Below are 27738 nucleotides of genomic sequence, written 5' to 3'. Positions count from 1 at the left end.
TATGTAGTGTCGGCTTTTCGAATAAAACACAGGGGTGAAGTATATAAATCACAGTATAGGCCTTGTCACTTAACATCTCCTGATATATTGGTAAGTATGGTATGTGTCAAAAAAACATCTAAGCTATTAAGTAGGTACTTGGGAGCCAAACTGATGTGGTGTGCTTGGACTCGTAAACCTGTTTAATCCTCAGTATCCTTAAATTATCATTTTAAGAAACCTAATAATTTCAAAGACAAAGATGCACTCTTTTTTCAAAATAAGATGCACCAAACATGCATGATATATGTGTTAGAGGATACAGTCTAGACCTAATTGTTTTAATTTACAAAAAGGATGAATATATATTGAAAACATTAATAGCTTCATATAGAATCAATTCGGTATGGCAATACAATAATCACGTTCCTCAGACGTCAACATCAACCGGATGGCCACAGTGCTTGCAGAACATCCTCACACCATTTGAAGCGTCTTTTGTCTCCACCTTTTTCTTGCCGGTAGTTTCGCTCGTTGCTGAGTTAGTGTGTACCGGAACTTCTATTTTTAGAACAGTGTCATTTTCCTCTTGCTCGTTTTCAGTCAAAGCAGATAGATCTTTCGGGTACCTGGAAAACAAGAAGTATGTCCTTTTAATAAGAGCGAAAGGCATAACATAGTATGATCCGAGTTGCAACGCGCAACATGTGGCCAGACGACACATTTGAGATAAAAAAAAATGTGAAATTATGAACCATGCAATGTTTCACAATAACTTGAAAATTAATCTCTTTGAATAGAAAAGTGTTTTCACATAATTTTCTTCGTCATTTCTTATGTTAACAACATTTTTAAACGACCTGACTGTTAAACGGCTAAAATCTAATACCAAAAAGCAGTTTAAATATTGATACGATAATTATGCTCTTTGTTTCGATCAATTCATTTCGCTGTGACGCCAAATTAAGTCGTCAAAGTTTGCTTAACATCGGCATGTTTGTTAAGTAGTATCATTTTTAAGACATGATATTGAAACATTCATAATTGCATCCTAAAAGGTCACTTAAACAATCTAAAAAGAACGTGTATACATGTATGAGGACCCAAAAACTTATAGAGCATTTTGATTTGATATTTTATACAAGTAAATCAAGTATTTGTCGATTTTGTTCAATACAATCAAAATGAGAAAATAATGCTGTTTAAATTTTTTCTGAAAATAGATTGGCAAACACTAGCGTTTGATTAAGTACGATAAAACTTACTGCACAAAACAACGAAACTATAACACAAAGTTTATAAGTCTGATGATAGTGTAACGTGCGACGTTAAAAGAACACCAACAGATCCCTTCAGGGAAAAGCATGCTCGACCCTGAAGGGGTCCACTGGTCTTTATATACACTAACTTCTCTATTCTCACATAGCCCGGGCTTTGCTAATTTGCATATTACCAACCAAGTTTACATCCGGTATGAACGTACTTCCGTTTTATACGGAATATTAACCATCAGGAATGCAGAGCTTTCTCTGAAATATTGTTGAAGTTCCAACTTACTATGCCTCACAGGACAGTTTAGCTTTCTAGCAAGCGCATAGAAGCGTAACGCACATCCGCCGTCTATAGCGGACCGTTACATTAGTCTTAAACAATCGCCTATAAATACTATTAGCAACAAAACAAATACCTATCTACAGTGATGACTAAAAGTAGACTCAAACTATCAGACAAACAGTTCATACTTGATGACGTATCCACCGTTCGAATAGCTCTCTAATATTTCTTCAACCTTGCTGTCAAGTGAACCCTGCTTGGAAAATGGATGATTCCTATTGGCCGAGAGCGATCCGATATCGAGGGTCTGTTGTTTTGATTGGTCCCTCAGGTGCGTGCGCCTGCGCGGTGAAAGTCGAATCGGTCTCTCAGTGCAGTCCGTACGTGTGATTTCCTGATTACCAAAAACAAATACTTCGTATATAAAACAACATTTTATTAGAAAACACATATGTTCTAAGCTAAATTGAAAAGAGCCCGCTTGACATAGAAAGGACAAAACGTCTATTTCGGACATCTTGCAAAGCTTCCAGTGAAGACTTTCGGTGATAAAGGACCATTGCTGAGCACGAAAGACATGCCGAATATAATAAAACATAATAATTTATACTTGACTCCCATCGCCGCGACTTATTGTCAAAAAAGGGATGTGTAACTGATGTTGACAGATCGGGGACTTTGGCATTGTTCTGAAGACGAGGTGCTTGCCAATCCCTTATGTCAATTTTTTTGTAAGCCCGACCTCTGCCTTAATCAACGTCGGTGACACTGTGTCTTTGCAAATCATTATTTAAAGTTATTTTCCATAATTAATGTAAAATAGGCAACCTAATGAATGTATAATGTCAAAACTCGACCAGATTGTCAAAAATGTGGCCTAGCTTCATACATATTGTGCGTAAATATTAAAATTAGGGCCTACCTTCGCAAATTCAAGCATATTGTCAAAGAAAGCTGCATAGCTCCCGTTCACGAATTTCGGGGACATAGGGACGTTACTCAGGACGAGAGACATGCCGAACTCCCGGTTCTTTTTCCATGATGTCTTTTCTTTCTCTTTCACCGTTTCCTTCTCGTGCGCTTCTTCGAAAACCTCGTCCTCCAATGACTCCGCTTAAAGATTAGAAAAGAAACATGATTCTGAACATTATAAAACTTTAACATAAAAACGTGCCTCATGCTACTACAATTTGGGCTTTTTACTCGTCCTTATAGTTTTCATTGTTTTATTCGCACCCTGGAAACATTTTTGTATGAAACATGTTATTTTTAAACAAGATTGGACTTGCATTTTTTTACAATTGCTTCTACTTTATGTGTTTAAATCATATTTTGTCAATATTTCAAAAAAAGGTAACTTAAGAGCAAAAATAATTGAAAAAAGTTGTGATGCAGTCATTTACATTTTCAACTTTATAATTTGTGTGGTATTTTGACCAAAGTTTTTAATAAATAATTAGAAAATTTATAAATACAAATATCAAAATTTATTCAAGATAACCAAAATGTTTATCCTATCTTAATTTCTTTATTTTTATCAAACACTGTTCGCAGTTTCGTCAAGTCTTAAATATGTTCAAAAAAAATTGGACATTTTCGGTTCACATTCACCGTCTGTATTCTGTTCGTTCCTAAAAAGGGATGTTAACACGTATAGGAAGGGTAAACATATGAAAGCACCTGTTGTGAATGGAAACAACCATTTAACCGGTCATGTATACTATATGTATATGGGATGTTATGATACCAGTGACCCGTTTTAATGTGTTACGTACTTGTGGGTATTGAAGTCAAGGGAAGCTACCGCAAGCGAAACAAGTCAGCAGTTACAGAATTCACTTTATTGAGCAAAGCTAGAAGGAAATGTTTTATATCTCACCCAAATAAACAAATTGCTAATACGAAAGCAACTATTTAATGTCAACGCACAAGAATTAACAAACATAAACCGTACCGTATAACGAGTATAAACCATTCGTCATTTCCTGAATACGTAACGCGGCCATTTTAAAGACATGGTCGAAGTAAATGTTCGTAGGATTTTGCAGAACTGAAGGAACTTTATAATTCAATCGCTATAACTATCGATGACGGGAATTCGTCTTCTGTTTTGTATTGGCGAGCTGTTCATGTTTATGAAAATTTTAGAAATTTCGAATTGGCAAACAACTACTTTTCTAAATAGATCGAAAATGTTCATTATTTCGTGCTTATCCTCGTGTATCTTTTAAATAACATGTTCCTGGATATTTACATGCTACTGGTGACGTGAGTAATATAAGCTAGTGTTATGTTTCTAAAATTGGACATGTTTTACCATTTATTTTTGTCACGATTTTAGCAACGCTAAAGTAGTTCCTAGACTATACACCGTACTTGCATGATACGGAAACGGAAAACGACAGTACACGGCCTCTTAACGCTAGCTCCACCACTTAACGGTGGTGCAAAGAAAATGAGCTGTCGACACTTCCGTGATGGAGCTGTGCCCTATGTTTACATGAACACACGTGAGCATGGCTTATATTTTATTTGATAATTTTATTTACATATTTCGAAAATCGAAGAATGTGGTACCTTGTAAGAACACTTCTATTGCAGGCTGGTTACTATTTCGTTTCAATATTGTGCGAACTGTGGTGCCAGGAGCTTTTCTCCCGAATCGGACTTGTGCATATTTTGAGATCTGCTAGAATTTCAAGTACACTCCGTTGCTTACACACACCGTGAGAGCATACCGGCGCATGCAAATATAACTGTTATATAAACTACATACGCCGGATCACAACAAAACTAATAGGCACTTCTTAAAAAGGAATTATGAACATAATCATAAAAGTGGTGGCGCTATTGCACTTGTGGTGGCGCTGTCGAGTAGTGGTGGTACTGTCGAGTATGTCTTGCACCCGAAGTAATATACACATTAAATGCTTTTGGAATGAATACAAAGGTGGCTATGTTTAGCATTCATTGTTATGCTGGTTATGCCTACTACTAGCAGGAACAAATATCTACGCGTACTACTTGAAACCTGAAAACTATTTCGAAAACAAAAGGCTAGGTCCCGTAAATGTTTACCATTAAACTACAGTTAAACTGCGGTCGTTCGAGAACCGGCGTTCCCTCGAGGTCGGAGCTTGGTCCCGAACTTTTTTCCTTCTATTTTCATATAAAATATACCTACGCTGCATCGAAACCTAATTATGTCGAGGAGTCGAGCAATATTCTCGGTCCCAAGTACACAAATCATGCACAAAACTTTATGGCTCCCTCGAGGTCATAATTTCACACTTTTTCCCGAACGCCTGTTCCAAAATAAACAAACAATAGCTAGGTATTAAAATTTTCGCAAGTTGTAAAAATTGCAATGACAGTTGATAGGCAATTAATAAGGTGTGAAAACCCGTTTAACACTGTTAACGCATCACCGATATAAGTTGATATGGGCATTATAGAAGATAATTATGAGAAGTTATTGACCAGAAGTTAATTGTGAGAAATGTAAATGAGTAATAAAAATATAAATAAACACTACCATATCGATCCAACATCGGAATCTCGGAAAAAAAATCCTTTTTGTCACTTTGCTTTGCAATATAGCCATTTTGTAAAAAAAATCGATTTATTGATATTTCTTTTACATTTTATATTTATGTACCTCTTTCATAACCTAGGTCATCGAAGCAACGTCTGATGTTAGGGGAAGGTGCAGAAAAAAGTAAACTTTTCATAACATTTCAGTACTACAGTATCCAAACTTACTTCGGTAAAGCCATACACCCTTATTTGTTTTAGTTTTCATTTCATACGGACACTCGCGAAAAAGGTGCTATTTTATTGTCTTTTTGTAGGTGTCATAAGAAGTACTAAAGCATTGCTGAAAACAGGTGGTTGGATTCAATATATTATCGATATCAATCTTTTGCTGTGTATCAGCTTGATTTACTTGACTTGTTTTGCCTTGTCAAATGTTTTTAAAGACAAAGATGAATCACGGGACGCGGAATTTGTTCCATGCGACAACTTTTTTCCAAGCCAAAAGAATTTAAGTGAAATTAATTTGCCGAATGTCATCAGAAATGAACCATTTTATCAAATCTAGAAACAACTTACATGCAACATTATCAAGACGTTACTTTTCGGCTGAGACTTATTTAAGGAATGACAGAAACTCACTTTTTATGTTTTCTTTTTACATTTTTTTTGATAAATCACCGAATACTGATAAAGTTTCTGTCTCACATTCGTCTTCGTCGAGAGCAAAACAATCATCTTCCGATTAGAAATACTTAATGGTAGTGTCTTCATGCGTATCAGAGGAGTACTGAAAATTGTCTGGTTCCTCCAACTCACTTTCTGTTCTTCGTATTCATAATTTCAAACTTTTTTTTTGCTTTTGAGTTTTATTTTTTCACTTTTGCATTTTTTTCTTTTCGAATAGTGGGTCTTCCAGGGTGTGCCTGTTTTTATTGGAACCGTCCGAGAAAAGGTATTGAAACTGGTATTTTATGGGTGTCAGGAGAAAGGCCTTTTTTCTTTCTACTTTTGAAAATCCCCATCTGTTATGTACAATAAGTTAAATGATGTTATCTTTGTTTCGGTTAAAGCTATACAAAGCTTTCCTTACTTTTTAGATACTTAACTATATCACAGTGCAAAACACGACGTACGGAAGTAAGAAGTCTTGACAGGCCTTTAAAGACGAGTGTACGCTTTTTAAATTTAGAATAGGTAGCAATATAAGAAAAATAGTATATTTCCTTCTCTAAATAAAAATAATAATATTATTATTATTATCATCATTATTATTATTAATTTGGAGGTATACCAGAAATGCTACATAAACTGGTACGGGCATTTATCTATGCATGACTATCTGAGACATACAACTCAAATGAACACTTAAGTCTCAAAAATACATGTTACATGTCATTTATGATGTAACTTCGGGTGCAAAACATACTCGATAGCGCCACAACTTATCGACAGCGCCACCGCTAGTGCAACAGCGCCACCACTTTCATAAATATGTACATATTTCTTTTTGAAAAAAATGTTTTTTAGTTTTGTTGTGATCCGGCATGTGTACTATCATATATATATATATATATATATATATATATATATATATATATATATATATATATATATATATATATATATAACAGTTATTTTGGCATTCACCAGAATGCTCTTACGGTCTGTGTAAGCTAAGAAGTGTACTTGAAATGCTAGCAGAAATATGCGGGAGAAAAGCTCCTGGCACCACAGTTTGCACAATATTGAAACGAAATCTTAACCAGCCTGCAGTAGAAGTGTTCTTACACGGTACCACATTTTCCGATTTTCGAAATATGTCCGTAAATAAAATTATCAAATAAAATATAAACCATACTCACGCGTGTTCATGTTAACATAGGGCACAGCTCCACCACGGAAGTGTCGACAGCTCATTTTCTTTGCACCACCGTTAAGTGGTAGAATGGCGTTGAAGTGCCGTGCAGTATGGTGATACGGAATTTACAATACGGCGTGCTGTATTTTCACTGTTCGATATGAAAAATTGATAGGGATATACTAAGTATGTATGTCTCTTACCCGAGTCATCTCGCACGATCCTAGCGTACGTCTGTTTGATGATATTCCAGTCTCGGTCAATGTCTTGTTCCAAGGTGTATGTCGAGGTCACGGTGAATCGGATAATGTATTTCCCCTTGATACTGGCCGGTACCATGTGTAGTTTGCCGCCCCTGTTCAGAGTTTGGAGAAGCGCTTCCGTTTGTGCATTGTCCCCCTGAAATATGCATCCGTAGGATCAAATACACGGTGATAATATATAAAACGTAATGCCTTCATACTGGCCGGCACCATGTGTAGTTTGCCGCCCCTGTTCAGAGACTGAAGCAGCGCTCCTGTTTGTGTATTGATCCCCTGAAATAAACATCCGTAGAAATTGTAATCACATCGAATACACGGTGATTCTATAAAAAATACATAATGCCTCGGTGCTGGGATGAACCATGCGTAGTAAGCTACTCCGGCCCAGAGATTCTGAGTAGTGCCTTTGTTTGTGCACTGTCCCCCCTGAAATATACATTCACAGAAATATATAAAAGATCAAATGGTCGAAGATCATATAATAAGACACTTTTCCTTGATGCAAAAAGAAAATATATGCTTGTCAGACCTGTTTAGCGTTTGAAGTGGATCAACGGATTGTCCACTAGCTCCAAGACTTGATTCTTGAAAAATTGACTCAAGTCTTAGTTAATGCAATGCCATCCTTAATTGTTGTTCTTGGTACTAGCAGGAATCATTTCAATTTGTCAGCCCAGTGCGTTGTTACTCCAAAATTAAAGTTTGAATTAAAGGACACACCTCGCTCAATTTTGTCATAAACCTTCCATGCTATTTGTGAAATTCTTAGGAAGTTTGCAAGTCCTGTTCATGCAAAGTCACCCGAAAAAAATAAAACTGAGATAGTATCTACTTGTAAATTGGCAAACCCAGTTAAAGCAAACGAGTTGGAAATTGCATACGTTTATTTCTAATTTTCTATTGAAAAATGTTATTAAATTGAAATGCCTTTCCTTGCGGTAAACACCATTTACAAGTTCTTAAACTTCGCTATTGTTTTTTTTGTGCGCTCGGATATCATTATTTGAAATCGCAAGCACATGGATTTAAACATTTAAATAAATAAATACAAGGCAAGCAAATATTACACTGACCTTCAGGCAAATATTACACTGACCTTCAGGCAAGTATGACACTGACCTTCAGGCAAATATGACACTGACCTTCAGGCAAATATTACACTGACCTTCAGGCAAATATGACACTGACCTTCAGGCAAATATTACACTGACCTTCAGGCAAATATGACACTGAACATCAGGCAAATATGACACTGACCTTCAGGCAAATATGACACTGACCTTCAGGCAAATATTACACTGACCTTCAGGCAAATATTACACTGACCTTCAGGCAAATATGACACTGAACATCAGGCAAATATGACACTGATCTTCAGGCAAATATGACACTGACCTTCAGGCAAATATTACACTGACCTTCAGGCAATTATGACACTGACCTTCAGGCCAATATGACACTGATCTTCAGGCAAATATGATACTGACCTTCAGGCAAATATTACACTGACCTTCAGGCAATTATGACACTGACCTTCAGGCAAATATTACACTGACCTTCAGGCAAATATGACACTGACCTTCAGGCAAATATTACACTGACCTTCAGGCAAATATGACACTGAACATCAGGCAAATATGACACTGACCTTCAGGCAAATATGACACTGACCTTCAGGCAAATATTACACTGACCTTCAGGCAAATATTACACTGACCTTCAGGCAAATATGACACTGAACATCAGGCAAATATGACACTGATCTTCAGGCAAATATGACACTGACCTTCAGGCAAATATTACACTGACCTTCAGGCAATTATGACACTGACCTTCAGGCCAATATGACACTGATCTTCAGGCAAATATGATACTGACCTTCAGGCAAATATTACACTGACCTTCAGGCAAATTTGGCACTGATCTTCAGGCAAATATTACACTGACCTTCAGGCAAATATTACACTCACCTTCAGGCAAATATGACACTCACCTTCAGGCAAATAATACACTCACCTTCAGGCGGAACACGACCATCCCGAGATGCCGCTCCGCGGGAATCTCAAACCGAGGATCATTTTTCACCTTTTCCTCGAAGTACCGGGCAAGCCGCACACCCTGTTGAATAAAAGATACGCTTATGCATTGGAATGGATATTTCAGTTGCAAATCAATAAATACAAAACAAATCCTTATCGGATTATTTGAAACGGTTTTCCTACTCAGCTGGCACATACATGAACAAATACAAATTAAGCCAATTACAAAAGAACATTATTATATTAGATAAAACATTATAAACATATAAATACACGAGAATATTAAAATTATAACTTTTGATTGGAATATATGTTATAAATGTTATAATATGTTTAAAATATGCTTACACGATTATACAAACGATGTTCGTATGTCTGAATTTATTATTGAAAAAAAATAGTTTAAACTAAACTCCAAAAAATGCAAATAATATTGATACAAAAGCAGATTGCTAAATATAAAGCGAACTTTTTGAACGTTCTTGTTTATTTGATTTATTTTCGTTTTATGAACAAAATATTTGATGTGATGTCAGCAACTGATAACTCAAAATGTACATTATTGTTTCGGTTTATACAATCATGAAGGGCAAGCTGACGTACAATGTACACATCACGCAATGTCAGCATTACCTCCCCTGTATGATTTTATTGCAAACCACAGCGAACAACCAGAGGACGAATCAAAGGTTTCGGATCTGAAAACATCACAAAGCCATCTTTTGTACAGTGTACATACTAAACAAGTGTAGTATTTCCGGAAATACTGAGTTACCTCTCGAATGTGTTTTTGCAGACCGTCCACGCCAAATGATCGGATGACGAACCACAGCTTAAGGGCGCGGAATCGCCGACTTAACGCGATCTGCCAGTGCTAGAATGTAGGACGATACAATATTGTGCGATAGGTTTAATAGCAACACTATTCAAATCAGGGATCGCAGGTTCGATTCCCCGCCGCATCGCTTAAAATAAAACTAATCGTCTTTCGGGAGCCAATAAATGTTGATTGTTTAAATACGAATACGATGGAGACCTTTGTAGTCCTCCTTTAAGAAATCAATGTTTAAACTAGTTGGTTAACCTGAGATGTTTTATTTATGATATATCATATTTCATTTTTATCTATTCTTGATAGGGGATATTATACATGTGTGGTGTAAGTTATTGAAGATGCTTAACCCTTACCATGTAATCGATTGCAGCACCTGAAATATACCAAATCGGATAAGATAAGATAAGATAAGATAAAATAAGATAAGATAAGATAAGATATGATCAGATAAGATAAGAAAAGTAAAACCCCGTTAAATTTCTTATCAATACGGTTTGAAGATCTATTGGCAACAGTTTTGAACTAATCAAATATACAACATTCTTCTAAAGTTTTGAAAAAAAATACAATGATAAGAAATAAAATTAATTAATCTGAAATAAAATAAATAAAAAGAAGTGTTGCCGACAGCAGGGCTCGTGCGCAAGGCCTTTTGGTCCCCGGACAAGCCACATAAAGATGACGATCTGGACGGACACAACTTATGGCTGTATTGGATTTTGTAGCCATAACAGCGACAGTTTTCAACAGTTAATGATTCTGTTTATTGTTTTCGAGATAATTTAGAATACTTTATTAAATACTATCATTTTGTTGGCACAATTTTGCCATGTGGTTGTAAGTTTAAAAGAAGCGTTCAAAAGGCCAATTGCTACTTCAGGAATATAAATAAATATACATATACTGGCCAAATTCGAAAGTGTGGCTTTTAATCATTAAAAAAATTGAGATGGTTTGCCTAAATGTAACGATTATCGTATTCTTCGAAAGCATGCCTCGGTAAAATCATTTATTGCCATGAACACAGCTATAACTCAGCTGATCGAGGAATAATGGTAAAAGTGCAATCACTTTAACCCCATATATGGATTCATCCTAGGATTGAATCAGTTGTGCACAATATACGGTCCAATGACAACACTGATATATCATTCACTTGAGATTGTTATTTGAATAAGCCAAGCACAACTTGATTTCTTTAACAACGAAAAAAGATGATCGCGATTATCTTCTCGTTAATTCGTAAGGTTAAACAATAACAAACTTATTTATATCACGTGTAAGGTTTTTTATTATGCAATTTTTGTTTATAAAATACAACGCAATATTGAGTTTAAAAATAAATACAAGGCAATATGAGACAATTTAGTCTGAATATCAGACATAGTTGTGTTGCGTTTCTAAATGAAATTGTCAGGGTATTATAATCGAAGCGGAGGCTAATCAGCTTTGACAAAAAACACAGTGTCCAGATTCACATTAACGATTCCGGAATTACCATCTTCAGAAGGAGACACCTAATTAGGCATTGAGTATTTTATTCCCATATATCTGTAAAATCTCAACAGAAAACCTAGCCTTTTTCACTGCCTGTTCATTATTGTTTATTGTAAATTAATTGTCTACTTTGACAACTCAATTATAGCAAGTGTGATTGAGTGATTTTTACGAACGTGAAAAACTCACAATAGCACCGTTTTGCAAAATTTACGATGGGCTAATCTTAGAACAGCGCCGTTACTAAATTTATATATCAAGATTTGTGGTCGCGATTAATGACAATTTGGCCTCAGTAAGGGTTTATTCAATAAGGAGAATGGACTTTTAATATCAGATTTTCTTCCTTCCATTCATGAGAGCAGCTTTTGTATCCGAAGTGTCCATATTCAGGAAAGTTGGGGCATTTTATGTCTAGTCTTGATAGAAACCAGAATGATTTTGATTGCATGGCATTATAAAACAGGAGAACATATAACCAAATGGCCTTCTGTTTCTGTAGACAGTAATTACAGAGCATATATACCTATATATATATACATCCTGTTGCTAATAAATATCTTTTTAGACATACGGCATTACATATTACAAATAAAACGAACATAACTATCTAGAAGGAGTAACCTATATTGTATCCCTTAAATAATTTGTATTGGGATTAAGTCTGTTGTCAGAAACCTTCCCACTTTGTCGAATGAATCTTTTTCGACAATCTAGACTCAGCCTGATAATTCTATTAAACAGAAAAACAGATAAACTAAATAAAACAAATCGCTTAAAAATCAAAAACACTTTTTTAGTTTTAACTGTTATTTCAAATTAAGCCAATGTCATGAAATGTAGGAAACACAAGCAGATAAGGACAAAATAAACATAGTTCACGTAAATTACGAAAACTGTTATTGTTTAATGAATCAACAATTATCCACTGAATTAAAGGCAGAGAAAGTAAGAAAAGTCGTTCCCTACCCGAGTTCTCGTGCTTTAGGTAGAGCGGATCCACATTAAACGTCCGATGTAGGGCACCGCTGTTCTTCACCCTGAATGATCAAATATATTTTATTTAAAAGTATTGTATATCATGTGATATATGACAAAAAATCATTACAATATATTTGCCTAACGTAGAACATCAATATCAAGTGTGAAAATTCTAAATATAATTGTCTTGATCGTACTTTTTATGTTATATGTTTTATGATGAATATTGATCTAAACCATTTTCAAGTTCTACACGTGTAATTTGAAAGTGTAAAAGAAAAGGCAACGTAATTAATAGCCACGTGGCCATATATTCCCTATTTAGGAAAGTGCCAAAATATCGTTCATATTATTTTTCTGTGCACAAGTTATACGCTCTATTTGTTTTGTTAATGACATAACAATGCATTAAAATGAGAAAACAACATAAACTTATGTTGAACCACTTTAAGGCAATTGAACACCATAAACAAACCTACAAGACAGCAAGCATTGCGGAACTGTATAAGTATGGCCATTGGTTAACGTCGTATGCATGAAAGTGGCTAAAATTTCTGGCTAATTTTAGAATATTACGAAAATAAGTCATGTCTGTCTTTTGTCGGAATAGAGATAAAAATGAATCATAAATTAAGAGGGATACATTGTTAAAGTTTGTTCACTAGCAATCCTGGTGCCAAGGCAAAATGTTCTAAGTGAAGGTGAATGAAGAGGCAGATACATCATCTTCCCGTCCATACACTGTTATCTTACCACATGGCGCTGCAATCAAAATGGACCATCATCCACTTGGATGGGTTGAAAGCGAATGACTGCGCATACTCCACTCCGGTCATGAACTTCCGGTACTCGGGGCAGATGAACGCTGTCCCAGCATAAGCCGCGTCTATGTGCATCCATATACCCTCAGACTCGCCTTGAAGGTTTAAAAGGTATCATATTATACAATTGTACCAATACCGACAAGCCGAGCTTCCATAGACTCTCGACTCGCTTAAAAGGTTTAAAAATGTCTTAAACAAGCTTAGCAGCCTGGAATAATATGTTACACGTTCAGCCCTCTGATTTTAAACCATGAATAATTTGAAGAAATCATACGCAGTCCACACAAGTTCAACAATATATTTTACGATTGAAATTGTGGTTTAATTGTTTTCGTAGTACACTACTCAGGAAAAAAACATAAACAAAAATGGACCACAGCCCTTCGCATATTAGGACGCATCGTGATTTTGAGCAAGTGCCGATAACAAATCATTGTACATGTATATTCATAACGATGACTGAGAGAGAAAAAAATAGGAGGGAAATCAATGGAGTAGTCTGTAAGTTATCTTAATTAACAGTGCTACATATAGCGAGTGCGATTGGGTGATTTTTACGAACGTGAAAAACTCACGATGACACCGTTTTGCAAACTTTACGACAGGTGCCTTACATATTGGTCCGATTTCTCTGAGGTTGTCAAACGCACATGCTCCTGTTGTCCCGAGAGTCGCACATAGCTGAAAAATGAATTATATGTTTTTACAAGTTTTGGCATTATTAAGATGTAGGCCATAGTAACGCAAAATGCTTACAAAACATGGATTTTTTTAAAAATTTATATAAATTTATATTTTTACATATATGTGTATGTCTCTATGAATAACAATAAAAGGATTTAATTAATAAAACTACTTTACAGTGACGGTTACCATGGCTACAAGCAAAACTGTTTGAATTGAGTCTTTATGTCTGTTTTTCGCAAAAGAACATGTTATAACAACACATGAAAGAAATTTATGCCCACGCCAAAAATCATGTTTTGGAGTTATTTTAAATTATTAATTTTATATTTTTATGTGAAAGCATTAGTACAGGTTTCATGTTTGTTCAAAGACTGGCTCCTCTATATGAATGTTTTGATAAAATGTATAAAACGTAATCAGATTAAACAAAACATAAAGTAATTTGCAAAACAGTGCACACACGCTTAATATTAATTATCATAAATAAATCATAACAAGCAGAAGTCAATTTGACGTAATCAAGAATATGACGTTATAGATTCCTATGACTAAAATAAAACGGCGTCCATGTTCTATGTCAGGTAGATTACGCTTGTGTTGATGAATAATATATTTGATATGATGCCAACAAATGATAACTTACAAACTCGATTTTAAGACCCATATCAGCTTGTGGTGCTTCATTTATTTAAAAAAAAACAGTGCGTCTCGCTCATTCAGTTTGTCGTTTTAATTCAATCTTTGTCATGTATTTACTCAGACCCCCATATTCCTGTTTTCTCAACCCCGATAATTCAATTATTTGAGCACGGGTCAATGTAAGAGACAGGCGCTTGCTAATGAGAGACAATCTGGATATTTTGATTACCGATATTTATGTGAATTTTATAGCAACAGATAGGAGAATGGCTTTTTTAAACTTAATCACTCTCTGGGTTTGAAATTATCTTTACACTTCTAATTTGTAGAATGAAAAATTGCTTAAAAGTTGGGAAGAGTGCTGGGAAGAATACAAGAAAATTTTGAGATTTTGCTGTTTTCGACATCACTTTTTTGCTTTTCTCAAAAACCTACCTTAAATCATGTTGGCAGTGACACAGTGTAATTTCTTCGTTAAATGGAATTCAAGAATAAGTCCCAGACTTAATCATAACATAGTCGTAAATAACGTTGCGCCATTTCCCTTTTAACAGCCATTACTATAAGTTTGTCTCTTTTCATTCATATGTTAATACAGAAAGCTTTCACATAGGCTTGCCAACACATTTTAAGAGTCTCAATTATATTAAGTGCAAAATATGCAATGCAATATACGCATGCATTTACTTCTTCATGCTTGGCCTGCTATTGAATAAATCAGGATGTCGCTTTATATTAAATATAACACAAACCCCAATGTATATATCTTCGTATACACTATACTCGAGTGGTTTTCATACAAACATTGACGGTCTAAAATGCATATCTTGTACAGACAAATTCTGAATTTTAATTATTAATACATTTGTTTTAGGTATCAAAATATATGTATGACTGATATAAATACACTGATCAATATATATATATAGTTAAACATTCAACAAAATAATTATCTCAACTCATGCAACCACATAACAAAAAAGAATCATTCAAAATCGTATAGGCTTTTAGTAAGTTTAGTTTAGTTAAGTTTAGTTTAAACTTATTTATATTACAACGATTGTGAAACAAGTTATAACAACATTATATGTATCACTCTGATTGGCAAAATGTAACGCGAGATTGAGGTTTTGTGTTGTGGAGGGAACTGGAAACCCATTTGTCCGGCTTGCAATCGTAGCAACTCGGCCATCTTCGGCAAGCTTCGAGATAGATAATGTTGGATTTGCAATCGTAGCAACTCGGCCATCTTCGGCAAGCTTCGAGATAGATAATGCTGGATTTACAATCGTAACAACTCGGCTATCTTCGGCAAGCTTCGAGATAGATAATGTTGGATTTGCAATCGTAACAACTCGGCTATCTCCGGCAAGCTTCGAGATAGATGATGTTGGATTTGCAATCGTAACAACTCGGCTATCTCCGGCAAGCTTCGAGATAGATGATGTTGGATTTGCAATCGTAACAACTCGGCTATCTCCGGCAAGCTTCGAGATAGATAATGTTGGATTTGCAATCGTAACAACTCGGCTATCTCCGGCAAGCTTCGAGATAGATAATGTTGGATTTGCAATCGTAACAACTCGGCTATCTCCGGCATGTTTCGAGATAGATAAATATGGCCGAGGTGTTCCGACTGGACCGGGTTGGTGAATTTAAATCAAACTCTCTTGCTCACATACTTATACACGTTTAAAAACTATTTAGGGAATCAAAGACACTAGACGAGAGTCACAAACATGCAATCACCACAAACAGACGACATACACACATAAAATATCGTTACCAATAAATGATATAGGAAAACCGCCTTTGAACAGACAGACAACAGGCAGTTATAGCGCAGATATAACATATCTCTATCGATAAGTGCTGTTAGAAGTCAAAAATAAAGGTTATCTTACGTAAAATGGAATAAGACCGGCCTGGAGGTCCTCGTTTATGGCTGTTTGAAGGATCTCCCCTCGTAGACTTAGGTTTTCGTCACTTGGTAAGAACCGCATTTTTACAAGTCCGATAAGCCCCGCCTTCTCCACCGACGAGTGCGCCTAGAATGATTAGACACAGTACATATATATATATCGTTTATGTTAGCTTTTTCATGTATAGTTTTACATACAGTTTACAGTTTACTACTGGCAGATGTCAGTCATTGGGTTCCAAAAATACTGATCTTTATATAGTGTATAGTAGCGAATAATACCCACAGTTCGCGGAAGGTACAAAGTCAGGGCTGGACACAGACTCAGTAAAAAGCAAAACAAAAACGTTTTGTCGGTGACTTTTGTTGTTTTGTTTGTAAAATTGGTTTTATTGTTTTTTTCTTTGTTGTTGTCGATGCAGTTGTTGTTAATTTTGTTGTTTTTGTTCTTGTTGTTTTGTTGATTATGTTGCTGTTGTTATTGTTTTGTCTCCGTTTTCTTGTTTGTCCAAACGTTTTGCCAACTTAAACCTATCAATGAGAATCGCATTTGAAAATACGTACCATACAGTTCATTAGACATGATTACGTACCTGGTCTGAACAGTAAGCGACCAGCCTGGCATTGACCTCTGCATCTTCAAGGTCGTTGTTGTTGGCACGGTAATGCCTGATGGCATCGGAACGGGCCGCCAGCAACGTCACAAACGTACAGTCGCTAGCCGTTGTCTGTGAATAAAGCATCAATGTCACAAATTCTGTCTCTGAAAGAACCTTTCCATTTGCAATACCAATGGGCGAGAATTGTGTTTACATGTATGCTGTTGGCTGGTTTTCATTCGCCAAGATATGGTTATTGCTATAAACATGAAGGAATAAAACATGGCACGTGTCCTAATTATGTTGTGGCATTGGCTTTAAGTAATCAAAATTGCATAGCAGGATTTATTGAAGTATACCATAAACAATACTGGCCAAACATCTTTGTCGCATTGATCCCATCATTGTTTGGTGGAACTGACAACCATAGGGAATGTTTAAATACAAATAATTAGACAAAATATGTCGTCTTTTATCTTACAACTACAATCATATTGCCCATGTATGCTGTAATGGAAAACTGCTGGTGAAAATTTCATCATTGTAACCCGTTGTAGAATACCTAATTAATTGAACAGATAAAGTTGTGATCTCGGCCATACTTTAAATAAGGCCATACATGGTCTCTTCGTTGCTATAGAGGAACTCAAACGGAAGGCTAATCAGTTAACCAATATGGAACAGTTATAATTGATCAAAGTTTAAGTAGGTCAAATAGTTCCGAAAAAGTACGACCTTGACCTTACCTGAATGACACCACCTCCCATAGCATGTTTGTTGCTATGGAGAAACTCTGATGGCAGGCCAATCATTTTCCCCAGCCAGTCCATGACAATGGTTTCCAGCTCTGTTGCTGCTGGGCAAGAGGCCTGAAAAATAAACAATCAAAATTTTAAATTCTTGGTCAGACAGACAATTAATTGACTTACACATAGTACATCGACATAACACATATATTTTATAATCCAATTTGTCATGGTGTTTGAGTAATGATAATAACAAACAATCATTATTAATACACAATGCAGAATACGTATATGTAGAAAAAAACATTCAATGAGAAGGTGAACATTTTTTATAAATGTAATGAAGTATTGAAATGAAGTAAGCTTGGTCTTATTTAATGAGATCCTTAAACAAAGATCCATATGTTTATTAACTAAAGTTTAGTTGTGTTAGATGAATTAAATTACTGGACGGTTTATTTCAAACACTGACGGCTTTACAAAATAGTATTTCTTTATATATTTCTTTCTTAGTGCATCAAAATAAGAACAGATACATGTAAAGTGAAACTCATCTTCGATATTCAAATTACAGTTTTGAAAATACCTTTGAGCTCTATAAATGTTCTTCCTGGCATGTCTACCAGTTTAAATACGAAGTGGATGTACAGATAAACGTAATCTACTCTCAAGTGAAATCTTAATCTCTTAAATTCTAATTTTAAGAATAAAGTATACAAAATAGTGTGTTTGACGGGGGGAGGGGATTTATTTAACATGCAGGTGTGTCTGAACGTCCATGTTAACTAGATTCTTTACATAACGGTACTACCCGATTGTAGTGTTTTATATGAACAACTTTCAAAAGATTTAGAAACTCAGATGAGTAATGTTCTTATGAACAATATTAGATGAATATATATAAAACATGCAAAACATATTGTTTATTCTCATTCTTAACTACTAAAGAAAGCGCTATTTCAATTCGAATTAATAAACAATAGGATTGGTAAAACATAAGTGTTTTGGTAGAAATTGCGTCAATAACTAGATAACGTAATTGTTTAACATATTCATAAATAAGAACACACTGCGGAAACTACTATCTATACCGCAGCTTTAAATTGGAAAATTGGATTATTTAAATATGCGTACGTGCATATATTTCTCTGGTTCAAATGTTAGACAGGAGTGTCTGAGTTTGGAGAGAAATATATTCGTTAATGAATTTCATGATTCAAACAAGCAGCCATTCGATCGTTCGTTCAATTATATCGGATCGTTCGTTCGATCGATCCATCCATCCATCCAGTCATCCATCCATTCATTCATTCATTCATTCATTCATTCATTCATTCATTCATTCATTCATTCATTCATTCATTCATTCATTCATTCATTCATTCATTCATTCATTCATTCATGCATGCATTCATGCATTCATGCATTCATGCATTCGTTCATGCATTCATTCATGCATTAAATAATTTATTCGTTTTTCCTTCGTTCCTTCGTGCATTCATCCATTCATTCATTCATTCATTCATTCTACACATGGAAGTAACAAATCATTCGTTTATGTATGGCCTTCATTAATCAATATGTCAGTCGGTCAGTCAATCAGTTAGTCAAGAAAAACTGAGTCATAATAAGTTGCTTGTCATTGTTTTCTATAACTTGAAGCAATTCATAAAATTGAACGAATTTTCAAAAAAAAGACCAAAAAACATGTGTTTGTTATCAGAAGGCCCAAGTTATGTTTAACCGGCTTCATGGCCATTATTTTCTGCAAAAATGTAAGAACTGTAAGGAGCCACTGGACTATATACCGACAATCACATGATAGGGTGTTCGCCTACAAGTATTTTTGAGTGCATTTAGTAAGCGGTAATTGTGTCCGTACAGCATTGAGCTTAACGTCTAGCTCTTAGTGCTACGACAATTTGTCTGATGTTCCACGATCAATCGTCGAAATGCTAATCGTGTTGAATCGTTAGATCATGGTCCAGATTTGTACTAAAAATGATACTGCCTAACCCTTTCGAGCCAGGATATCGTTAGGAATGAGATAATGATGTAAATAAATGTGCATGATAAACATAGTTCCAATCCTGCGAGGACCTTCCCGATATATAAGGACAGCGTGCAATAAATGTCCTGTTTGTACATGTTTTTTGTTTGATTGTAAAATTATAAATCAAATTATTTCGAAATGAATCTCTGGCGGATGACATATTCAAATAACCTAATAATATTTATGGAATATTTATAACAGTTTCTCTATCAGAACAACAAATAAGAGTTTCTAAGGAAAACATCACTCGATGCTATTTTTTGTGCATAAAATAACCACTTAAAATTCTAACATTTCTAAATGCGTCCTTCAACATTTCAACATTTGCCGGTAAACGGGTTTGATTTCAATCGGTTCTTTTCAGTAATTTATTGACTTGACAAATTCAAAAACAAATCAAGTCTGTCATCAAAGGAGATCTCTATATTTAATATCTCAAAACTATTTCAAAGACTGTGACTTTTTTAGTCTTGCAAAATAAACAAGTCAAAATCCTCTTTCGATCGTAACTTGATCATGTTAAGGTGCCTTCAACCTTAAGATAACAACGACCCTCGGAGACAATCAAGGATCAAAGACAGAAAATGTAGCTAATATTAGTTATATTTCTTGAGTAAATCAAGGAATCATTTCTTGCATTTCCGGTTTGTGTGACCATGAATGAAAACGTTAACACCCGATATCAATGAATGAGTTTTTGCATATTTCCTGGCTAACCCATTTGTAAACATTCCATATTGGTGATATTGGACACTGTATTGACCGTGACATTTGCGCATGCCGTATAATAGCATGAGTCGAACTACCTTTCAAAATCAAGTGGTTTCTTAACTAAATGTTATTCTTTGTTATGTTCAAAAGCATGGTTGTTTGCATCAATTCAGATTGAGACCAAATTTTTATAGAAAATCTTCACAAAACACTTCACTGACTAAACTTTGTAAGGAATATTACTATGGGCTTTCCTCAATAACATGAAGTTTATTGAGAAAGCAAGTTAAAATCGATAAATTGAATAAAATAGTATGTAAATTGCGTGTCTTCTTTTAATTAAATAAATAATTCTATTTTGTTTCAGTTACATTTGCATTACAATTCAAGTACTACTTATAATTATGAAGCAAATGTACAAATGGTAATATAACTGTGGCAGTTACGCATTTCAACAGCACATACTAACTATTTTTTTTTCAAAAACATGCATAATGTATGGCATCTCGGCAATAACAAGGGCTCAGTAAAGTTGAGTTCTTGAAAAGTTCGTATATTTTGCACGGAGATGATTGTGAACTAAACGACAAAAATATCCTTGAGATGAAATTATATTGATTTTACATTAAATAAAAAAAACAAAAACATTTACTATCACTTTAACACTTTGTGATCTCTTTAAGCAAGGGCCACAAAGTTTCATGCTCGATCCATTATAACAGTGACAACAGCGTGACACTAATCAAATCTTCTCAATTCATCCTTTCCATGCCAACATCGAGTCTGTGGTTATTCTATTCCGGAAAACGGGTTTATGTAAAAGGCGACAGCATGTACGTTTGGGTTGAATAAATATAAAAAAAAATGTAATTGGATAATAAGTCTTAACAGTGATATCTGTCCTCATAAACTTAAATTGACATTGCAATATGAAATAACGCTATTGTTATTTTTAAACATATTAAAATATTTCAAAATATATTCTAAAAGGCCTTTATCAAAATACTTAATAATTAATTTCGTACTTTTATTTCTTCCGGTTTAGATAACAGATATAATATTATGCATGCTATATGGCGCTACGGCTCCCATATTGTTTTCAGAATCGGGTTGTTTTTCGAAAATGGTCGCGGTAATAAAAACTAACTTCTTATACAAGTGTTTTAAAAAGTCACCAATTAAGTTGTAGTACAATGCAAATAGCTTGATATATCATCAATACATTGATAGTATATTTCTTGTAAGACTTTCTTATACGTAAAATTGTAGTAAAAACTTCCTCTGCGATACTAAGTTCTCTCATCATTGATACAAACGTATTACAATTGAATACCGTTTGGCTTGAATAATTCTACATCAACCTTCAAACAACTCATGTGTGAATCATTAACCCCACGAAGGCAATCAAATTATCACCTAATGACAAAGTAATGAATAAAGCTCGTGTGAAGTGCATCACAGAGTGGGGAAACCCTTTTGTATGAAAATAAATCTTAGTAATATGATTTGCTGGAGTGATCTCTATATTGGCTCAGAGAGGATGAATAGCTTGCATATCTAGTTGGCCATGGGGAGTTGGTGTTCGTAGAGAAATGTAAATTATACCATTATAAAAAAGTAAAGCTTGTCAGGTAGGGAAAAGGTCATTATTTGCACTGGTTAATCATTAGGTTTTCTTCTTCTTTTTAAAAACATACTATAACATGACAATGATGTGAAATGTAGCATTGCTCTCTCAATTTGATTTTAAAAAAATAACTATACTATACTAAATTAACTTGCAAACCAATGGGAGTTACAAGTCCTCTGGTTTCTGCGTATGATAAATATGTTGTTATCTATATTCGTTGGGCTATACAATCTTAAACAACAGCTTTTTTGTTACCAGTAATTTATACACGTTTCATTTAGTCCATTTTCTTCAATTGTGGGTAATTCAAGCAGATTCCTAATTGAGGTTAGCAAAACCTCTAGTTAAACTTACCAGAAGTGTTTTGTCAGTCTATTAGTAACTAACCTATTTAAAGTCAATACAGTTAGTGTCATCAGCCAACATATCTTCTATTAATGTTAAGGGCTAGGTAATATGGGTTTATGTAGGTGCTTTGCCAGAGTAGCTTATCCAAGTGCATTGCAGTTGATGGCATCAGCCAACATGTCTCCGGGTAAGGACAGGGAATTGTTAAGGGCTGAGCAACATATGTGCATGTGGGTACTTTCTACAGTAACTTACCCAAGTGAATCCAATACAGTTGATGGCATCAGCCAGCATGTTTCCAAGTTATGATAGGAAATTGTTAAGGGCTGAGAAATATATGTGCATGAAGGTACTTGCTAGAGTAACTTACCCAAGTGAAGCCAATGAATTTGATGGCATCAGCCAGCATGTCTCCGAGTAAGGACGGGAAACTGTTAAGGGCTGAGAAAAGTATGTTCATAGGGGTACTTGCTAGAGTAACTTACCCAAGTGAAGCCAATGCAGTTGATGGCATCAGCCAGCATGTCTCCAAGTAAGGACGGGAAACTGTTTAGGGCTGGGAAGTATGCATGCATGTGGGGGCTTTGCCAATGAGTCACCTGCAATGAATAAGTATCTATTTTCATGGGCTATAAGCTAAATGCCTTAATTATCTGTACCTTTGAAATGCATGCAGTACTAAATACTTTTGCTCTTCAAAATCACATCGTGAACATAATACTAGTAGTTCTGCTGTGGAATTCAAGCGGACCGTGTTATTTTGTTTGTCTCTTGTCGAACGTAGTATTAGCAAGGTCATCTGAGGTGTATGAGCTGATCTTGTCGCTGATTCGTCTAGCGTATTGATATCAATATTCTACTTCAGTGGTACCATTGAATGATGGTATAAACGAATATTTAAACTAAAGATATATGATTCAGAATTAATATTCTATTGAGGCGGGAGTTCCTCCTTGTCTGTGCAGTGCCATCGACTATTGTTTACTGTTCTCACTGTACCCGATATGTGAATATATGAATGTTCTTGCTTGGTGACTCTTAAAAAGAAGGTGTGTGAAGAAGAAAATGAAGAAAAATATTTTACCAAAAATACTTTTACAAAAATAAATGGGTTTTCGGCTTTACAGGATTGCAAAATGTGTCCGTTTATGTCCGATTTCAGTTTAAAAAAACGCATATAAATAAACTGTAATAACAAATAGATAATGTATTTTTTGTTTTTTGTTCAATAAACAGTCGAACCCCCGTGGCTCGAATTTCGAGGGACCGGGGTAAATATCTCGAGCCTCGGAAAATTCAAGCCAAGCGGGAATGATTACGTTCAGTTTAAAGAAATCGGTCCTAAACATTCAGTTCGAGCCAACCAGGAATTCGAGCCAAGCGAGTTCGAGCCAACGGAGTTCGACTGTACTAATTACTAGGAATCAGCAAAAAAAATCCTCTCAAATTCCTTAAGACACTAGACAGTAGACTTACCCCTGGCATAATTACACGCTCCACATCTTCCATAATAACGTTCCAGTCCTCCCCATCTTGTGGGGCAGAGTCGGGAACCAGGTGGCGCATGTAACCCGGCTTCACATTCGGTAGTACTCGGCGTTCACGGATGTTTTTCAAGTAATCCGCTATATAGTCCACCATCTCCTTTCCTGTGAAAGAAATGGGGCTAAAATGTTATCATTTATTTTTCGATGTTATTTCAATGTGACTGGGACCTGTGATCCCTTTTCATTCGAGTACTACCCAATACAAGTGGTTTAGATTTCTTACTTTTGCGCTCGACTCCCCCAAAAGGACACATTTACATGCCTCTCAGTGTTCAAAAGTATAAGTATTTCTAACCAGATAGATCCATATCAGCTTAAAGAATCGAGCTTAAATAAAAACGTTTTAATGACAATAAAAAAGTGCCCAACTGCTAGCTCTCGTTGCTCTACATGTATTTGAAATAAACTTGAATTAAAGAATCATCCAAAGAGAGTGATCTTAGTCAGTAGAAGATGACGATTCATCTCTATTTGGTTTTACCAGTAATTGTTTCAGAAAATAAAGCATAAATCATTTATAAATAACGGAAGAAAATGATGAATTAAGAAGTAACCAGAACAATTGAAATAAGGTTTTTCTTGGAGTCTCTCTTGTCCATTTCTCAAAACTAATGCCCTGACAGTCCAGAGCACATATTCACTAACGTATTGGGTTAAAGTTTGAAATTCAATACTCAAAACTTCATATTGTATTAAAATTGTTGTATAATTACTCATACAATAAATATTAAAGGTCAAATGGTTCCGTTTTCAATGGCTGTATCGGTTTTACAATCTGGAACACATTGACAGGAACATATTTACATTAAAGATCATTTTAAACATATATGAATTTATAAACCTGAGTGATAAACTCAGACTCAATAACATGGGTAATATGGGCCCTCTAGTTCATATTCAACTTATTCTAAATATTCTAAAACATCTATGCATCTAAACAATGTTGGCGAATTAACTGACCCTACAGAGTGATCTCTTGAAATAGCACCGGCGTACATTAACAGTACAACTTTATACATTTACATGTGCAGAATAAATGTTTGTGGATTTTAAAGCATCCATATAAAACATGGACTCAACCAGAGCAAATTACAACTCATAGCACCATGGTCCGGATTTCATGATACTTGGTGTTTTTAATCTTTGAAAAACAAATGAAACCAAAATGCCACTAATTAAAGGCAGTTGCTAAAACTCCGAGACACGCATCCATATTTATAACAGAGCGCTGATTAAATGTTGGTTTTATCAGCTCTAAAAGTCTCCAAGTAATCGCATATATTACATTTTTCTCAGTGCAGTATGGTACTTATTACCAGTAAGTATCGTCATGCTCCTATCAGAGGACGTATACGTGTAATCATTTAAAGATATTGCGTGTTAAATTACAAATCTATAATTCTTCAAAGAATTGTGCAATGAATAATTTAGACTTAAAATCTGGTGAGTCATGAATTTTCAAAGACACTAAAAGAGTTTAAAATTTTGTCATTTCGAGGTGTCTGCTGTACAAGTTTTTTATTTGTTGATGCCTTACCACATATTATTAAGCAAGCCTAGTGAAAGGATGATATGTGAAGAGAACGAATGTTTAAATATTGTATCAAAACTAACATTATAATCAAGCTCTTTTGTTGATGAAAAATCGCAAAACTGGCAAGCTTCCTCCGATTTATGTTGAAATAATAACAAAAATAATGAAATAATGTTTTTATAAATGTATTTAGTCATTTATTCTTCATTTCAGAAATTAGCAAACAACTTCCTTTTGAATTATACCATATGTATGGGCCAATGAAAATCGAGGATTTACAATAATTACTGCAGCTCCATAACATGTATAGCAGATCTGACGGTGAATATAATTTAAAACATTAATTTTCGTAGAGAGTATTCTGTCGATCTTACGATGGGACAAAGTTGACATCCGCAACACTTTATTTATATTGTGGCCACGACTTGCTCAGTTGTGACCAAAGATAAAAAGTTGTGACTACAAAATACTAAGTTGTGGACACAAGCTACTAGGTTGTGGCCACAACTTATTACATCGTGTTCACAACATATTGAATCGTGGTCACAACCTATTTAATTGAGCCAACGACTTAGTTCAGCCATTCAAAACGGCCGTTTCATCTTTGCCGATTTCTCTGCGGCTCGTTCCATTTCTTTTGATCGCCAAAATAAACTCTAACCTATACATGGAATCAACAGGCATCAAAACTGAACCTAATCGCCAATGACCCGATAAAATGAAAACCTGTAATACAGCGGATACATTAAACCTTAAAACAATGAAGAATGCATTAATTGTTCGTACGACTGAAAGTTGTTTTTACGATTGTTAAACTTTTTGTTTAAATTCACATTGGGATTGTGACTACTCATTTCTTCATTCTTCACACCAAGACAAGCGAGTTTTTACTTCAAAAGTACCTGTTTTGCATCAAAGAATTGCCGTATTTGATTATAATGTAACACAGATAGATGAAATTTTGAACACGAGATAGATGAAATTTTGAACACTCACCGTGTTTTCTGTATTCTTCAAAATCCATTCTTCACAACCGCACACACAATACGCTCGCTAATAGAGCTGATAGAGCAGGTGGATAGTCTCCAACAAAGTTATTTTTCTCCAACGATTTTTGTTGATAATTCGAGAAGTACTCTGTTGCAACAGTTCTGTTTTATTTACACTGTTGAGACACTCGTTTACTGTGAAAAATACCAACACAGTTTTGAGTGATTGCAAGTTCTTTTAATACTTTAAAATGTTTTCCCGTTCCAGCACATCAAATCAGAATTTATGTCTTTGTACTTTTCTAACCAACTGCAAAATATAGCATCGAATCATATAAATAGATAAATGCTTCTTGAGCACGAGGTTTCATGAACAACAAAAAGACTTAAAGCTCATAAAGTCAAAAGTATTTTCCTTTATTTTGTAGCATTACCCATTTCCAAATATTTAAACTGATTTCAAAAAGATTTACAAATTCCTTTCCCGGAACAAACATGCTTATCGAATTGTCTCGAAATTAAAAAGCTCCCAATTAGTGTTCACTGTACGTTGCAAGAATATAACATGAAAGCAGTGAACCAGATATTTATTCAATTGAGAATAGGGTTAATAGAATTACTTGTCGTCCATGTATTCGATTGTTTTTTTACACACAAAAAAGATGAAAAATCTCTTCATTTCATAAGAATCATACGCGAAACAGGTTCAAAATTGCAATGTTTTTTAAGGGTGGTGAGAAGATGTTAATGTTCAGTGTTATTTATAATCAATGCAAGAAACGTTTTGCCAGACGTAGCAAATGTCGGATGCTGTCTTAGAACGATTATTGTTTGATCTGAACACGTTTTAGGTCGACAGAAATTACCCATCGCGTAAATAAATGAAATACACACGTCCACTGAGCAGCGATGTCATGCAAACTAGTAAAGCAATTCAATTCAATTTAATTGTAATACTTTATGGAAT

The 27738-nt window shown here is 35.0% G+C and overlaps 1 protein-coding gene across 1 annotated transcript; it reads right to left on the bottom strand.

The window, feature by feature from the left end:
• Positions 1-409: 409 nt before the first annotated feature.
• On the bottom strand, positions 410-26806 carry LOC128221585 (histidine decarboxylase-like). Its single transcript, XM_052930190.1, has 16 exons — positions 26779-26806; positions 24178-24350; positions 23187-23300; positions 17960-18082; positions 17208-17342; positions 16598-16741; positions 13982-14048; positions 13297-13459; positions 12532-12602; positions 10419-10438; positions 10006-10104; positions 9208-9309; positions 7132-7327; positions 2456-2646; positions 1713-1927; positions 410-608 (listed from the first exon to the last, which is right to left on the bottom strand). The coding sequence occupies exons 1-16, from the start codon at positions 26804-26806 to the stop codon at positions 410-412; spliced, it is 2040 nt and encodes a 679-aa protein (XP_052786150.1).
• Positions 26807-27738: the final 932 nt, after the last annotated feature.

The sequence above is a fragment of the Mya arenaria genome, chromosome 16, assembly GCF_026914265.1.
Source record: "Mya arenaria isolate MELC-2E11 chromosome 16, ASM2691426v1".
NCBI classification, from domain to species: Eukaryota; Metazoa; Mollusca; class Bivalvia; order Myida; family Myidae; genus Mya; species Mya arenaria.
This window is presented reverse-complemented; position numbering and strand designations above follow the sequence as displayed.

Bases quoted from the DNA above. Each gene is read 5' to 3' on its own strand.
- LOC128221585 (XM_052930190.1), bottom strand. From the start codon at position 26,806: ATGGATTTTGAAGAATACAGAAAACACG. The intron at 17,343-17,959 runs GTAAGGTCAAGG...CTTTATTCACAG, and splicing joins TGGGAGGTGGTGTCATTCAG to ACAACGGCTAGCGACTGTAC. The intron at 9,310-10,005 runs GTAACTCAGTAT...TTTATTCAACAG, and splicing joins TGCAAAAACACATTCGAGAG to GGTGTGCGGCTTGCCCGGTA.